This window comes from Mytilus edulis, chromosome 1, assembly GCF_963676685.1.
Source record: "Mytilus edulis chromosome 1, xbMytEdul2.2, whole genome shotgun sequence".
NCBI classification, from domain to species: domain Eukaryota; kingdom Metazoa; phylum Mollusca; class Bivalvia; order Mytilida; family Mytilidae; genus Mytilus; species Mytilus edulis.
Window position 1 is genome coordinate 84,743,594 of NC_092344.1, and position 17,281 is coordinate 84,760,874.

A 17,281-nucleotide genomic window follows, 5' to 3' on the forward strand; every position below is an offset into this window, starting at 1 on the left:
CAATTCAAAATAATAACCCTTTAACAAATAAAGGCAACAGTAGTAAACAGCTGTTCAATAGTTATCAAAAGTACCAAGCCTATAATTTAGTACGCCAGACACTCGTTTCGTCTTCATAAGACTCATCAGTGACACTCAGATCAAAATTAGTTATAAAGCCAAACAATTTCAAAGTTGAAGAGGATTCATGACCCAAAATATGTGCTATGTTACGTACAAGCAATAAAAGTCCTGGTTTTAGGCACATTTGATTCATCTAGCTTTTACACAACTGTTTCTAAAGCAAATTTTCCAGGACAATTAACAGAATTATTAAAACTTATTTTCATTGATAAGAATTAGTCAAGGTGTGTACAAATGCCCCTGTTAAGGATTAAACTAATCCTTGGTGGTGGGTTTTAGTGATACTCTTCATATATAGTTACTACTTACAAAACCATTTCGAAACAAGGTATTTATATTTCTCAATAACTTTAGGACGGGAGCAACTAATCTGCTTATCGTTTTAAAAACTCAAACTAGTTTTTCAGTTTTCAGTTTAGTTATTGCTGTTGCTAACCCATGGATTTTCTGTGGACTGTGTATTGTCTGCGAGTCTTTATTTTCGTCAAGTTGTAATCTGTTCGTGTTTTTGAATTTGGTTGCTGTTCCCTCTCGAAATCTTCTATTTTTTCTTAATAAAGTGTCTGAATCTGATTCTTTAGTTTTCACTGTCGTATTTGAGAACTGTTATCCTGTTTGTCTTTTCTTTTTGCCATATCTTATAGTAGTTTGAAGACGAACTGGATTTTTACCGTCCCCCCTTGAAATTTCTTTTCTAAAACAAAACCTAATAAAATCATTCCTTTCCTAGTAATTCAGATTTAAAGATTAACTTTGGGACTTTTAAACTAAATTTTTGTTAAACAATACTTTACGGGTAAAAACCTGTCTGTACTTTACTATTTTATTAGGTTTGATTCCCATTGAAAGGCCTGTGACAGACTAAGTGAACGTAAAATCACTGATATCGATATCTGATTTCAAACAAGTACAAGGTAAATCATTCGGAATTCTTACCAACAAAAATATTGCGGTTGTCCATGCTGTTATGAAAATGATTCCAGCGAAATGTATTCATTTAACATTTGAATATGTTCTAAGAAATTGTATGTGTCTGACCGTTTGGTACCCATTTGTGCCAATTACATGTTGTACTTCAGAATATCAGCAGAAAATTATTTCCCCTCTTTAAGAACTAATCTGTTAAAACTGTTTATTTTCATTTACTCTATTGATAGATTTCTTCCTGCATTCCCTAAGGTCCGTTCTTTCTTTATTTTGTTGCTTTTCCATTAGATTAGAAGCAATCAATGCACTAACTACATAGCCATTAGTCACGTATTCTGATTTTAAACTAACGTATTCAGTCTGATAATGACCGACTGTATTAAAAAAAAATGTTCTCAATTTCATTAATTATATGACATACAACAACCAACACACTCCTTATATCAGGCGAAAAAAAGAAAGAAAATTAAGATGATAACGTTTTAAATTTTTCATTTAACGGATATTTATGCACAAGCACTAAAAAAAAGTCATAAAACTAAAAGAAAAAAAATTAGATTTCATCAAAAATAGAACTTTTCATACCCTATTGTACAATTTTATCAGATGTATTTCTACTAACTCTTGCTGTCAAATTCCGATTATAGACTTGGTTTCTGGTAGCAGGCAAAATAAATTGTTTATTTGAAATCGTTTGCAACATACATAAAAAAAAGTTAGTAGCGAAACGTATTTTAATTTAGAAATTTCAGTGTCAAAAAGCATACATATGTATCAGCAGAGTAAGTACTTTGAATTTTCTAATTGTATTCCGGAAGGATTCTGATACAGTGTGGATAAGTATTATTTTACTTGTTCAATTAACTATATCAACCAACGGATAATATACAATCATGTTTATGTTCCTAAATTGGTATAGGAATTTCCCAAAGAAAATAGTGGATTAAATCAAATTCTTTGTGTGTATTTCCGAGAGGAAGTCACTAATAACTTCAAAGTTGACAAAATGTAAGGAACAATGCTTTTATCTCTAGATCTGTTCTTCATCTCAAAGTCTAAGCTGAGTAAAATATCAACGACAGTTATAAAGTGGATTTAAGCAATTAAAGGACACATAACGGCTTTCAACGATGATAAAAACAAATACCCTCTAGTCGGCTTTAAAAGGTCCCCACATATAAAATACGTTAAAATAATAATTGCGAAAACTAGCGGCCTCATTAATAACATCAAACATGACAGACATGAACCAACGATATCCACTGTACCAATTAAAGGCTTATCACTCTGGACAGGCACATATATACTGTGGCGGGGTTAAACCACAATGTATGCTTTGGGAATAGTACAATGTAAGAACAACTATTAAATCAGTTATAAATGGCCATTGCCAGCTAAATAAAGAAATTGTATCTAGGACTAAAATATCAATCAGTACACATCAATCATACAATACCAACAACATAAATATTTGTATTTATGGAAGAATTTATTCAAGGCTTTAATTTATTTGTGGTAAATAGTTTCCTGGCTTAATACTCTACCAGTTATACAGTGATTATTCACATTGAAATCCAATACGTGCATAGCGTTTGGATAAACAAATACCGTAAAACGGTGCCAAAGGAACACTGCAATGCCAAAAAAATAATCCCCTAAATAACAAAATACCGAACTCCGAAGAAAATTCAAAACAGAAATTCCCTATTCAAATGGCAAAATCAAAAGCTCAAACACATCAAACAAATGGATGTATACAGGTCTTTACTGAGTTTGGCCTGTTGATAAATTTATTGCAAATGCATTTTGAAACCATGCTTGTCGGGTTTAACGTATGTGTGTTAGTCCAAGAGAAATGTTTCTTATATGTGGCATGTCATGCATATTCTTATAGGAATATTTGGACCTCAATAATCTTCAATTTCGTACTACATTTAGCCTTTTCAACTTTTATTATTCGAGCGTCACTGATGAGTCTTTTGCAGACAAAAAGTCCGTCTTGTGCATGTAACAAATTTCAAACCTGGTATCTATGATGAGTTTATCAATATACTTTTAATAAACTTTCCGTTGATGAGGTTTGTGACTTTTATAAATGAAGGAGAAAAAATACACCTAACAACAAAGTTCATTGTTTTCATTCCTTTTGAAATACAAGTTTGTAAATAAAACACATTACAAATTTCAGCTATATGTCCAAATTTGTATTTTTCATCGTTTTTAATATCGTTACTTTGATCCTGAAAAACGGAGAACAATCGAGGGCATTTAAAACATCTGCTTTTAGCTACGCATTGCAGCAGATCATCTTGTTTCTCTAGTCACGGATGTTACTAGTATCAAACTATATTTGAAGCTTAAAATAATAATAAATAAAACAGTTTCGTTTGTGTTTAGGTGTAACGGTAGTTAGTTTTAATCTTAGCCATGACCTATCGTTGATAGTCTGAACTATAATTCCTCAAGGGTCGGTCCTTGGACCGTTACTTTTTATAATATATATTATTGATATTGCACGTGTAATATAATATAATACGTGTCACGGTACTTATCTATCCCAAATTCATGTATTTGGTTTGATGTCATATTTGTTATTCTCATAGGATTTTGTCTAATGCTTAGTCCGTTTCTGTGTGTGTTACATTTTAATGTTGTGTCGTTGTTCTCCTCTTATATTTAATGCGTTTCCCTCAGTTTTAGTTTGTTACCCCGATTTTGTTTTTTGTTCATGGATTTATGAGTTTTGAACAGCGGTATACTACTGTTGCCTTTGTTGCAGAAATACTTATTTCTCTGTGCAGACTCTTCGCAGATGACACATCGTTGAGCTGTGCGGATCGTGATGCTTTTCAGATAGAAACTGTGATAAACCATGATCTGGAAAAGCTGAACGAATGGTCCAAAAAGTGGTTAATGTCTTTTAAATCAGAAATTATGCTATTTTCTAATGTTGAAACTCAAAAAATGAACTCTATATTCAATGATAAAAATATAACTATTACAAATATTCATTAACATTTAGGGGTTACATTTAGCAATGATGTTAAATGGAATGCTCACGTTGATAATATTATCTTAAGCACGTCTAAACATATAAATATGATAAGGAAGTTGAATTATTAACTGAGCAGGAACAATTCAGAAAAACTTTATTTAGTTTTTATAAGACCTTTATTTGAGTATGCAAGTGAGGTTTGGGATAATATTGGGGTAGATCATGTCAATAAACTGGAGCAATTACAGCTCCAAGCTGCTAGGATAGTTACGGGGTTACCTATATTCACAAGCTCAAGGGTTATTTATGAAGAACTTGGATGGGAAACATTAGCTGAAAGAAGAGAGAGAAGAATAATCTAAATGTTTCATAATATTCAAAATAAAAATGTTCCAGAATATTTGTCAAATTTAATTCACCCAAAAAATACAAAGTATGACGGTCTATCCTCTACGCAATGGAAATGATATCAGTATTCCATTCTGCAGACTAGCATTAACTAATGATTCTTTTATTCCATCAACAAAACGTCTTTGAAATAATCATGATGATTCAACTCGTGATGTGGAATCAATTAATAAATTTAAAACTAAACTAAAAAACCGTTATCCTCAGAGTAATATATTTGTACCGAAGCAATATGAATTTGGAAATCGAAAATTGAATATAATTCTCACATAACTTCGATTTTTTGCATCATCCTTAAATTATGATCTATGTAGGATCAATATTATTTCTGACCCTTCTTGCCGCTGTGGTGTTAATCGTGAAGATTCCTATCATTTCTTTTTTAAATATATATTATATTCAGACATACGAAATAACATGTTTGAAAGTCTGCGCTGGCTTCCAAATGATTGTAAATTTAACATAGAACTACTTACCTTGGGTAGTTGTCTTCTTTCTCAAGAGCAAAAACAAACCATTTTCAAAAATGTCTTCGAGTTAATTAAAAGTTCGGAAAGATTTCAGATTGTCTAGATAGCAAACCATGATCGCACACACATCATCATCCAAGAAAAATTCTTCCCCTTTTTTGTCTTTTTTATTTTTCGTTTTTTAAATTTGTATTTTATTTTTTTGTGTTTCTGTTTTCTTAATATTCCTTTGTTTATTTTTATATTTTTTTTTCTGTATTATTATTATTTTCTTTTTTCTTCAATTTTCCGTCTTTTGATCCATATATATATATATATATATACAACTCGTCTAAACATCAACCCAACAATGTTAGATCTGTAAATTTGCTTTCGCACCTGGGCTCTCAAAATAAAGAGCTTTCGCTGGCCGTGTGTTACCTTTCCACGTCAGTTTTAATCTAGCGGCGTACTGCAGTACATGATATATTAGGCATGAAGATGTTATTGTTACAGATCAGCTAAATTATCTATAGTAAAGGATCCTACAAATAAATGTAAGATACAGTCACAGAAAATAATTATATTTATAAGTACGTCTGAGTCAGTGACAACCCTACAACAGATGTATCCATCGGATCTCCATCAATGATGGTGATACATGGCTGTGTACATAATGTATATACAACTCGTCTAAACATCAACCCAACAATGTTAGATCTGTAAATTTGCTTCGCCAATTTTTGGTTCTTCCCTCGCCGGGATTCGAACCCATGCTACTGTGATATCGTGACACCAAATCGCCTGCACTGCAGCCGTCCCGCTAGACCACACGACCACCTGGGCTCTCAAAATAAAGAGCTTTCGCTGGCCGTGTGTTACCTTTCCACGTCAGTTTTAATCTAGCGGCGTACTGCAGTACATGATATATTAGGCATGAAGATGTTATTGTTACAGATCAGCTAAATTATCTAAAAAAATATATACAACTCGTCTAAACATCAACCCAACAATGTTAGATCTGTAAATTTGCTTATACATCTGTTGTAGAGTTGTCAATGACTTAGACGTACTTATATATATATATGTTTTAACATACAATCCCGCCTTTACTAACCTTTCACGTTTGATCCGTGCCAATTGACAAAGTATTGCCAATCACCCAAAATTATCCAAAATCTTTCCCGATCCTCCTGTCTTAGCTTTTCGGAGACCAGCAAGTCTAAAAGACTTTTTTGTGAAAGCTACCGTCTCCTCTAATAAAAGCTGTTCAACTACAGGATGGTGCAAGTCATGTGGTAACAAACGATGTCTGACTTGCCAACAAATACTGAATACTCAAACATTTACTTGTCACTCCACTGGGTCTGTGTTAAAAATATTTGATAATGTAACTTGCAAAACCCAGAATGTTGTATTCCCACTCAGTTGTTTAACATCTCAACTATCACCACCTTTGGGAATTCAGAGGTGTGTCAGTACACATCGTAAATAACTAATTTTATATCTCCGTAGTCTTTGCGCCGTGTTTGGAAATTTTAACATTGTTCCAGCGTTCGCTTAAATTGTATTAATTTCAAGATTTTGATAGAGTCTTAATTTGAATTGACATGATTCATTTGTCATCGCGCTATTACCGAGGAAGGATATCTGTTATCCGAAATATCTAACATATTGTTCGTTTTATTGTTTTTGGTGATGTTGTACCCTTTTAGACTTGTTATATATTATATTTTGTAGTGTACTGAATCATAATTATATGATCCATCGCCCCGTAAGATTTATTGTTGACTATTTATTCAGTCATTTAATATATATATACTAAATAGATATACCATTCTATACATGCATGCTCATTCATATATTTTTGTATTATATTGCTATAAATGTTAAATGGAGAAGATTTCATAAGTCTGTTTGACTTGTGTCTTATCCAAATTTGTACTTAAACAAATAAAATATGTTTAAACTAAAACTAAAAATTATCATTTACGTAGGATTGGTTAGCCGCAACCAAGTGTAATAACAGCATGGTATTTTCCATTCATTTCTGTCTATCAAGGATATATCCTGATTCAAATCAAATTATATTGTGAGATAAATATTTTTCTCTCGATCACATAACAATCTATTGTCTACAAAATAATTTTCTAATTTTACTTTTTATTGGTAGAAAATGACAGTTACAATACAAAAACAAAATGATAAATAGATTCCACAAGTAAACGTTAAAAGCAAAATAAAGTGAACCTTTTTCACTGACCGATTTATTATCTGGATTATAGCTTAAGTCGTTCATTATATCAACCTGAATGTATCAAAATCGATAGATAAAATTGAGAATGGAAATGGGGAATGTGTCAAAGAGACAACAACCCGCCCAAATAAAAAACAACAGCAGAGGGTCACCAACAGGTTTTCAATGTAGCGAGAAATTCCCGCACCCGGAGGCGTCCTTCAGCTGGCCCCTAAACAAATATATACTAGTCCAGTGATAATGAACGCCATACTAATTTCCAAATTGTACACAAGAAACTAAAATTAAAATAATACAAGACTAACAAAGGCCAGAGGCTCCTGACTTGGGACAGGCGCAAAAATGCGGCGGGGTTAAACATGTTTGTGAGATCTCAACCCTCCCCCTATACCTCTAAAAAATGTAGTAAAGTAAACGCATAACAATACGCACATTAAAATTCAGTTCAAGAGAAATCCGAGTCTGATGTCAGAAGATGTAACCAAAGAAAATAAACAAAATGACAATAATACATAAATAACAACAGACTACTAGCAGTTAACTGACATGCCAGCTCCAGACTTCAACTAAACTGACTGAAAGATTATGATTTCATCATATGAACATCAGGCACAATCCTTCCCGTTAGGGGTTTAGTATTATACCATCATAACATATACGAGAAGAACATAACCCGTGACATGCCAACAACTGTTTTTAGAATAAATGTGTTTAGTTCCGATGCAAAGACCTTATCAGTGACTCAATATTAACGCCAAAATATGCAATCTTTAATGACTTGACAACAGTATCGTAATTATATCCCTTCTTAATAAGTCTATTCAAAGGTTTTGTAAGTTTCTGAGGTGAATACTGACACCTTTGTGCTTTATAAAGAATATTACCATAAAAAATTGGATGTGAAATACCTGAACGTATTAGAAGTCTGCATGTTGAACCATATTTACGAATGATGTCTTTAAACCGATGATAAAATTTGGTAAATGTTTTGACTAGTTTGTGATATCGAAAACCCTGGTGTAATAATTTTTCAGTAATACATAAATTTCTCTCGTTAAAATCTAAAACATTGTTACATACACGAGCGAATCGTACAAGTTGAGATATATAAACACCGTAAGATGGTGACAAGGGAACGTCACCATCTAAAAACGGATAATTAACGATAGGAAATGAAAAATCATCCCTTTTATCATAAATTTTAGTATTCAGCTTTCCATTAGTGATATAGATATCAAGATCGAGAAAAGGGCAGTGGTCATTGTTAGTATTAGCTTTATTTAAAGTGAGTTCAACAGGATAAATTTCATTAATATACATACTGAAGTCGTCATTATTGAGAGCCAAAATATCATCCAAATATCTAAAAGTATTATTAAATTTGTTTATCAGATGTTGTTTCGATGGGTCTTTGCTTATTTTTGTCATAAATTGTAACTCATAACAATACAAAAACAGGTCCGCAATAAGTGGTGCACAGTTAGTCCCCATTGGAATTCCGATAATCTGACGATATACGGAATCCCCAAAGCGAACAAAAATGTTATCTAGTAAAAATTCAAGGGCATATATAGTATCAAAGCATGTCCAATTAACACAGTTGTTTTGTTTATTGCTACTAAAAAATGACCTAAAAGAGTTTGAACATATATATTCACATTCTGATTTTTTGAATGCCCATTTAATTAGGTGTGTGAATTTTTTCTTAATGAGAATGTGAGGCAATGTGGTATACAGGGTAGAAAAATCAAAACTTTGAACAGATTCAAAATCACCAATATAAGCATGCAATTTATCAAGTACTTCCAACGAGTTCTTGACACTCCAAAAGTAATTTATTCCACTATTTTCGAAGGCCTTATTTGAACAATTTATTATCAGGTTTTTAATTGTACCAAGTGTGCTGGTAAGAAGAATAGACAATTTAGTAGTTGAACAATGGCTTGAAGACGAAATAAATCTATATTTGTAAGGGGTTTTGTGTAGCTTCGGAAGCCAATACATAGTTGGGACTTTCATTGTATTTGGCTCTGCTTGTAAAGCGGTGCCTAAAAGTTTATGTTTGTTACAGATTTCGTTTTCTGAAAATGGAGTCAGTTGGAATGTTGGTGAATTGGTTATTTCCTTTTTCAGAACCTCAATGTAAAATTTACGTCAAACAATAATAATATTATTAGCAGCTTTATCTGCCGGGACAAAACAAATTCCTTGGCTAGTTCTTTTAGTTTACAGTCTTCCAACTAAGCCCTTCAGAGTGAAAATTTCATATCTTCTCTCAATTATAAAATGGTTAAGTAGAGATATAAATATGTCATCCACTACTGATTAGGGGACAGATGATATTACATAAAACAGATGTTAAAAACAAAAACTGAGTGTGTAAATTTTTGATAAACCCTCAAGTTAAAAAATTACAAAAGTAAAAAGTAAATATTCTGATTTAGTTTTACATCTACACATTACCTCATCAGATATTAAAAAGAAGAAGCACGAGTTTTGAATAATGTATTATTTTTCATAGTTTTATATGCTATATTTAAGCTTTGAATCTTAAATATGGTAAATTTCGGTAAATTTCAACAGATTAATTAAGTTCATTACATATACATTAATTTGTTGTTACTAAAATACTACGAGAGCTCAACCACACCCTCTTATTGCATGTATTGATAGATTGTCATAAGATGTTAAGAAGAGAAAAAAAGAAAAGAATATAAGAAGAACAAATATGTCTTTTCTCATCTAGAGAATAGATCCCATTGATACTAAATGATACCTCAATATTTTTATGGTAGGGGTGTGCCATTCTGGCCTATAAAAATGTACCAATTTTAATATACATGTAATATAACGCTCAGCACCTATAGTCAGGAGCAGAACCAGAACTTTTTGTAAAAGGGGGGGGGGGGCTGACTGACCTAATAGGGGCCGCTCTAGTCATCAGTGATTCCCTAAATAATCAACCAAATTTTTCCCATGAAAAAAGTGGGGGAGGCATTAGGAACTTATTTTGAAGGTGAACTTTCATATTTATTCCTATATTAGTTTTAATTTAGTATAATAACATTGACTATTTATAATCTAAGATGCTGAATAGCATATTCATATAAATGAAGATCATACATACCCAAAATCAATATATAGTTAGTTATCAAACATAAATGCATTTTTATATAGTATGTTATAAAAAGGAGGGTCATTTTTATATAAAACCTCTCAAAAAGGGGGAGGCAGTGCTGTGTATTTACTAGTAATCCATTTATGCAACAATTACCACTTGTGGATCAGGATAAAATAACATGTGCTTCCTGTCATCTAACAAATTTTAATTGGAGTGACAGTTTAATTTGAAATTATGGTGTTTTTTTAAGTGGTGCAGATGATAAGCCCAACATCATTTTGATGTGATTTCTAGGGCTTAGTTGCAAGACTGTTTATGTTTGATACGAGAAATAGGTTTATTGTCGTTATGGTTTATAGTAAAATGTTCTTTAAAATGTTGAATACGTATATCAACTATCTTCATTACTGAATTAAAAAAAGAGTCCAAAGATTTTTTGTCAGCTTTTTCCCGTTTTATCCATTTCATACAGTAAGTATGGAGTGAGTCGTGGATGATATTACGACACTCATTCCAATTAATAATTGACGGGGGACGATATTTAGGTCCTTTACTGAGGAATGATTTTAACTCTCGGTCTTGAACGATGTTAAGATTTCCTGTTATAACATGGGAAATGGGTCCATAAATATATTCGGAATTACTGCAATTACATGAAGTAGGTGTATTTTCACTGATATTAACATCTTTACACAATTGACTATAATTAAACACAAATTTCCGGGTAGATTTCTTGTAAATATAACAAATAAGAGGTAGCTCAGTATTGTCAAAATATCCAGGAATTTGTTCTTTAACAGAATGGTCGTTAAATATACCGGCAATATTTACAAAATCAAAGCCTTTATTGACATACTTAATTTTAATAAAATGTTTTTTATGATCTTCAGGGCGATCAATTTTGGGAAATAATTTAGAATAACAATATGCCATAATAACTTGAACAATTTCATACTTAGGACTGCTATATGAAATTGTGTTGCAATCCTCCAAAATTTTATTTAACTTATTAACCGGTAACGAACAGAGTTTTGTTAACAGATAATGTCTGCCGTTATTTTTTGAAATAGAAATTAGGTCCGAAATATTGGTATGATTGGCCCGAAATTTTCTTTGAATGCGATTTGTTCTACGACCGTGAGAACGTTTTTTACGAACAGTTTTAGAAACTATATCCAAAATGTTAACGGAATTGGTTCTAGATATATTACCAATTCCCATGATATTATCATTTAGACCGAGAGGGTAAACTGTCTGTAATTTTTTAATCCAATTTAATTCAATTATTTTCCGTGATCGTACAAACTTTGAATGCGATTCACCAGGCTGCTTATTTACTACTTCTAAAGGTTGAACTGCTAAATATTTAAAAGAATGGTTGTGCTTCTTAAGGTGTTGGTAAATGATACTTTTGAATTTATTGGGTCTTTTAAAACGATACAGATGTTCTTGAGTGCGTTTAGATAAATATCGTCCAGTTTCTCCTACGTACTGAATACCACACCCCGGTTTGTTTCATGTGAGTAAATAAATAATACTGTTTGTTTTTCAAGTTATATCAGTTTCAAAATTTAAAGAAAATGTGCGACCATTAAACGTGGACCTTACCGTATTGTTGGTGGAAAGACGGGGACATGTAAGTCATTTTTTGGCATGACACTTATCGATAGAAGGGTAACCACGTTTTTTATTGTTAAAAATGTTAGCGATGGTAGTATTTTTAGATAACCGATTTTGAAGATTGAGACGTGTGGATACCCTTTGAACAAGTTTAGTATTTAGTAATTTTCCATTTCTAAGCTTCATAATTGTTTTGTTAGTGCATTATATAATAAAGGAGCAAAGATTGGCGTCCAGAATATGAACCAGCATACAATAATTGAAGTATATAAAATGGATAAATTTGTTCGGCTAAAAATGTCAAACGCTATCAGTATTAAATAGTAGAATGGGGCTGAATATTGAAATACTACTTTTTGATAAATATTCCTAAAGTAATGAATTAGAGCAGTTCTCGCTCGGACACACACTCCATAATCTAGTATATTATAAGAGCATAAACCTGAAGCACGGGGAGGCACTCTACTGCCTCCACACGGCACTAAAGACAAACTCTGTAAAAAATAAAATTGAGAATGGAAATGGGGAATGTGTCAAAGAGACAACAACCCGCCCAAATAAAAAACAACAACAGAGGGTCACCAACAGGTCTTCAATGTAGCGAGAAATTCCCGCACCCGGAGGCGTCCTTCAGCTGGCCCCTAAACAAATGTATTTTATCTTTATTTTATTACAAAATTTCGATTGACATAAAATATACACATTCATGACATTTTTTGTACAATTATCTATTTGACCCTGTTTTAGACTTCTTATCACCTAGTTTGAATATTAATGTTCTTGACAACAGATATTTGTTTTCTGGATTACCTAGATGTACTAATCATTATATTGCTTTTAATTCCGGTGTATCATTTTCTTTCTATTTATATTACGAACATAGTTTTTACTTGTTTTTTTTCTGAAACATCATTGTTATTGTTCAAAACCTTGTTTTTGTAAGTTACTGATGTTAAAATATCTGGAGACTTGTTTTTCGGAACATAGAACTAATCCTTTTCACCAAATAAAAACATAGGTTTAATTGAGGTACGAAAATGTGTCCTATCCCCCTCCGTTTTGTCTTGCTTTGTGCTGATCAGACAAGCTAGTGTTTTTAAAACTAATTTTTACAGTTTTATTTTGTTGAGCCTTTTGACATCACTGTCCTATATTATTGGAAAAGTCCAAGGAAAATTCAAAATAGAATGTCTCTTATCGAGTGACAAAATCAAAAGTTCAAACACATCAAACAAAACTAATAGAAGATGGTTGAACGGTTACAATCACATTTAACTTCGCCTCATTACGAATAATTCTGTCCCAAGTCTAAAGTCTATTATTTGGATGTTGTCTGATATGATATATAGGGCTTATATTTCTTTGAAAGAGTTGCCGCTGTCATGGAAACTATGAAACAAATCATGACTTCCATGTGAATAAGTTGTGATATCTGTTTTACAGATGACAGCAGATATGTTCCGATTATCGTTACTACAATGCCGTCCCCTTTTCCCCGAATAAAACCTACCAAACTAGACTTAACCCCGGGCATTTACTTACATGAGCAACATGACGGGTGCCACATGTGAATCAGGATTTGATTACCCTTCCGGAACACCTGACATCATCCGAAGTTTTGTGGGGTTCCTGTTGCTCAGATTTAGTTTTCTATGTTGTGTTTTGTTTGCAGTTGTTAGTTTGTCTTTTTATGTTTTATTCATGTCGTTGTCAGTTCAGTTTGAATGTCCCATTGGTAACTATCGCATCTCTTTTACAACAAATGAAAAATTTAAACGACAAAACATTTTCATTCTATATTAATTAGTATTGGTATCGCAAACGGTCTTACAAAATAATGATGACGACTGTAATTATGACCATATTAAAGTAAAGTTCTCTGTTATGTTTTCTGTACTGTTGTTTGTTTTTTGTTCAGTTCTTGCAATGGCATTGTCAGATTGTTTTCGACTTTCCATGATATAAAATTTACTTCTGGTATATTTAGACACACTTTATAAGAGGGTCTCAATGAATCTTCTGGATCTACCGAATTTATAATTTATAAATCAAAATTGGAAGGACCCATGGATGAAGCTTAAATAAGTTTGTCTGTATGAACCACACTAACAAGCGACGACCATTGGTAGGCTCCTGAAGTAGGACAGGTGCATACAAATGCAGCTGGTTTAAATGTTTTAACATGGGTCAACCTTCATACTAGCCTGAGATAGTAGTGAAACATAACAACATAAAAGGTACACTATAAATATCAATTGATATAGTTTAACTCGATCACAATGACATGTATATAAATTTCAAAACAAGTAAACATACATTGAACGAAAAAGTTTGATCTATGACACAACATCAATACAATATTAAAATGGCGTTAAATCAAACATCGTACACATTCCAATTTGTATTGATAAAAAGTAAAATCACAAAAATACTGAACTCAGAGGAAAATCTAATCGGAAGTCCATAATCACATGTTGTTGGGAGTACGAAAGTAAACATTTTTGACAAAAAAATAAATGTTTTGATCAGAATACGAGCACATAGTAAAAATGTATCGTCATACTAAATGAGTACCAGATAAAGTACGTAAATATAAAAAAAAAATGTGAGACGAGATATATAACTAAATTAGTAAACGTTGAATTATAGAAATGCATTACAAATTGTGTTACCAGGTCGAATTAAAAACAAAAGTACGATTTGAGAGCACTTGCAGTTTTTGAAAGCTACTTTAACACTAAAAAACATCATGTATCAAAAAACTAAGATTAATAAAATCACATCCAAGGAATTCAATGTTTAAACGCCATCATGGACATACTGCCTTCTAAACTACCGCAAAATGTTCACGGTTAAACAGACCTTCTAAAAATATAAATGCATGAGTGAGGTAATCGTACCTGATTAATGCTCCGTGCATGTGTGTTTTTCGTGTTACCAATTGTTGCAAATATGATTATCATATAGTCCAGGACGAGATCAAATTACATACAAAAACAATAAGTAATAAATGCTGGCGGCTACAATGTAGAATTGATTTGTTGAAAGAGACCGGCAGTTTATCCGATGACATTATTGTTAAAGATTTGTCAATTCTTTGGTAATGTGAGGCTCTCGTAAATTACGTTTCTATTTCGATTCCACGTATCTGAGTATAATAATATTCTGCACATCAGACGACAGTAGTTTACCGAAGTTCCCTCGCAAATCGATAAAGGAGACCAATCAAGACACCATACAAAATTTGATGGAATCTGGGGAACTCCAAAATTAGCAGGAGCCTCGACAGTGTCTCATAAACACCTTTGCAAATCCACACTTAGTCAGAATTTTACGATCGACAAGATGAGATAGTTGTGCAAATAAGAGGTTAAACAACTATACTGTTATTTGATATCCAAAACCGAAAAAAACATGTCTTTTGCAAATCGAGAAACAGTAACATCGTTAAAAAACTAATTCGTGATGGAAATAGTTAAATTGTGTTTCGACGATTTAAGAAAGGAACATCCTTCTCCAGCATGCAGTATAATTCACGATTCCATACTCCTGTCAATACGTATTGTTGTATATAAATGTTAAAACGCGTTTTATTTAATTAACTATTCAAAAAGGGGACCAACAACAAACATACTTTACCGAATTCAGTGTGCTTCCGATCCCTGATTTCGGATAAACTTTATCATTTATGATCGATATAATTGTACAACTCGTGTGTGTGACAGTAAAATTTTAACATCAGCATAATAAAACCAAGATACATCCCGTATTTTAATTGTCCATGTTTTTATTTGAACTATCACAGATCTATAAGCATCATACATTTTTCCTGACAAGAAGATACATTATCTAAATGTTTTTTTTTTCTTTCTAAACAAATGCAACAATTCAAAAAGTAAAAGGCATGATCAATGAACTGCTAATATTCAATTCTATTCGTCTCTTTTATATAATTTAACAGTGCACGATTTAACAATTTGAAGAGTAAAGTCTGTTCTTTTTTGTTGTTATTGATATTTCATACACCGTACTCTTTCTGTTATGCATCTGCGGAATGATTTACTGGACACAAAGTAAATTGTAAAGTTAATGGAAAAGTTTGCATAATACAAAATCTGACAGAACTGTTGAGCTAGGAATAATGCCATATCGTTGTTTGCAATTAAATCATTAACGATTATATAGAATCTAATAGCATGGCTTGGTAAGTTAAGAACCAAAAATACAATTGATACAATAGTCAACATTACCGTCAATCTCATTTGTGCAACAGATAAAACATTATACGCCGGTGAATAGTATTTAATGATCCGTGGTTGAGCGTGTTTGAAATTAAACTTCCTTATTATGACAATTACATATATATTTAAAACAAAAATGGCTATGAAGGGGATGATAAATGTGATAGCAGTATCTATATAAGTAACCATTGCTAGGAAGCCGAAATATTGCTGTTTAACTCTGCAGCCATGTCCGGGTACAACTTCGTTGGTCAGGAAACAATGACTATAAATTATGATAGCAAATACAGTAGCTGCAATTCCAGTCCCTTTCGCCATTTTGTTTGAGCATACCCGTGGTCGTCGTAACGGAAAACAAATTAAAATGAATCTGTCAAGCATGATCAGAAAAACACACCAAACAGATAGGAAACTTGTGACATACGTAATGTATATTGTAACTAAACATAACCCACCCGTGTCAATTTTTGCTTTCTTTAAGGTTCCCATCCATGTAAAAATTAATGCAAGGAGAAAGAAAGTATCCGAAACGCTTAGCAATGCCAGGAAAATGCTGGATGGATGGCGACTAAAGCTGGTAAATACAAACACTTTAAACGATAAAACATTGCAGGTCATCCCAACTACCACTATCATAGGTATAACGTAAATATAAAGCCCATGTACAAATTCATAAAATGCAGGTTTTTCATCGTCACTGAAAAAATCAGACTTGTTGCCATCTGTACTGTTTCTGTTCATATCGATACGGAAATGCTATGATTATCTAATATTGTAATCTGAAAATATACAAGATATGTAGTGAAAGAGCATTGAAAAAGAAAAGTGTCTGTAACATAGAATGGTATACAAAGGGACAACACTAACACAATAGACAGATACTCAATATGTACGCAATACTGGTGTTTTTAATTTAGTATGAAATTCAAAACAGTGTAGCTGTGGCCATTGATTGACCCATCAAAATCATCCATTGACTGGGACAATTTACGTGAACGTTTGTCTGTAACAACCACTGTTCATGACGTACCTACGATAGACATTTAAACTGTGGGGTCAACAAAGGTTTCTTAACGCCTTTAATTATAAAATAATTCGAAAAATTAATCAGAAATAATCTTTGTGTTTTGATTTATATAA

At 32.4% G+C, this 17,281-nt stretch overlaps 1 protein-coding gene across 1 annotated transcript; it reads right to left on the minus strand.

The window, feature by feature from the left end:
* Positions 1-15,719: 15,719 nt before the first annotated feature.
* LOC139520036 (thyrotropin-releasing hormone receptor-like) lies at positions 15,720-16,914 on the minus strand. The gene has a single exon (XM_071312433.1). The coding sequence runs from the start codon at positions 16,880-16,882 to the stop codon at positions 15,908-15,910; it is 975 nt and encodes a 324-aa protein (XP_071168534.1). The 5' UTR covers positions 16,883-16,914; the 3' UTR covers positions 15,720-15,907.
* Between the last annotated feature and the right edge of the window lie 367 nt (positions 16,915-17,281).

Bases quoted from the DNA above. Each gene is read 5' to 3' on its own strand.
- LOC139520036 (XM_071312433.1), bottom strand. From the start codon at position 16,882: ATGAACAGAAACAGTACAGATGGCAACAAGTCTGATTTTTTCAGTGAC.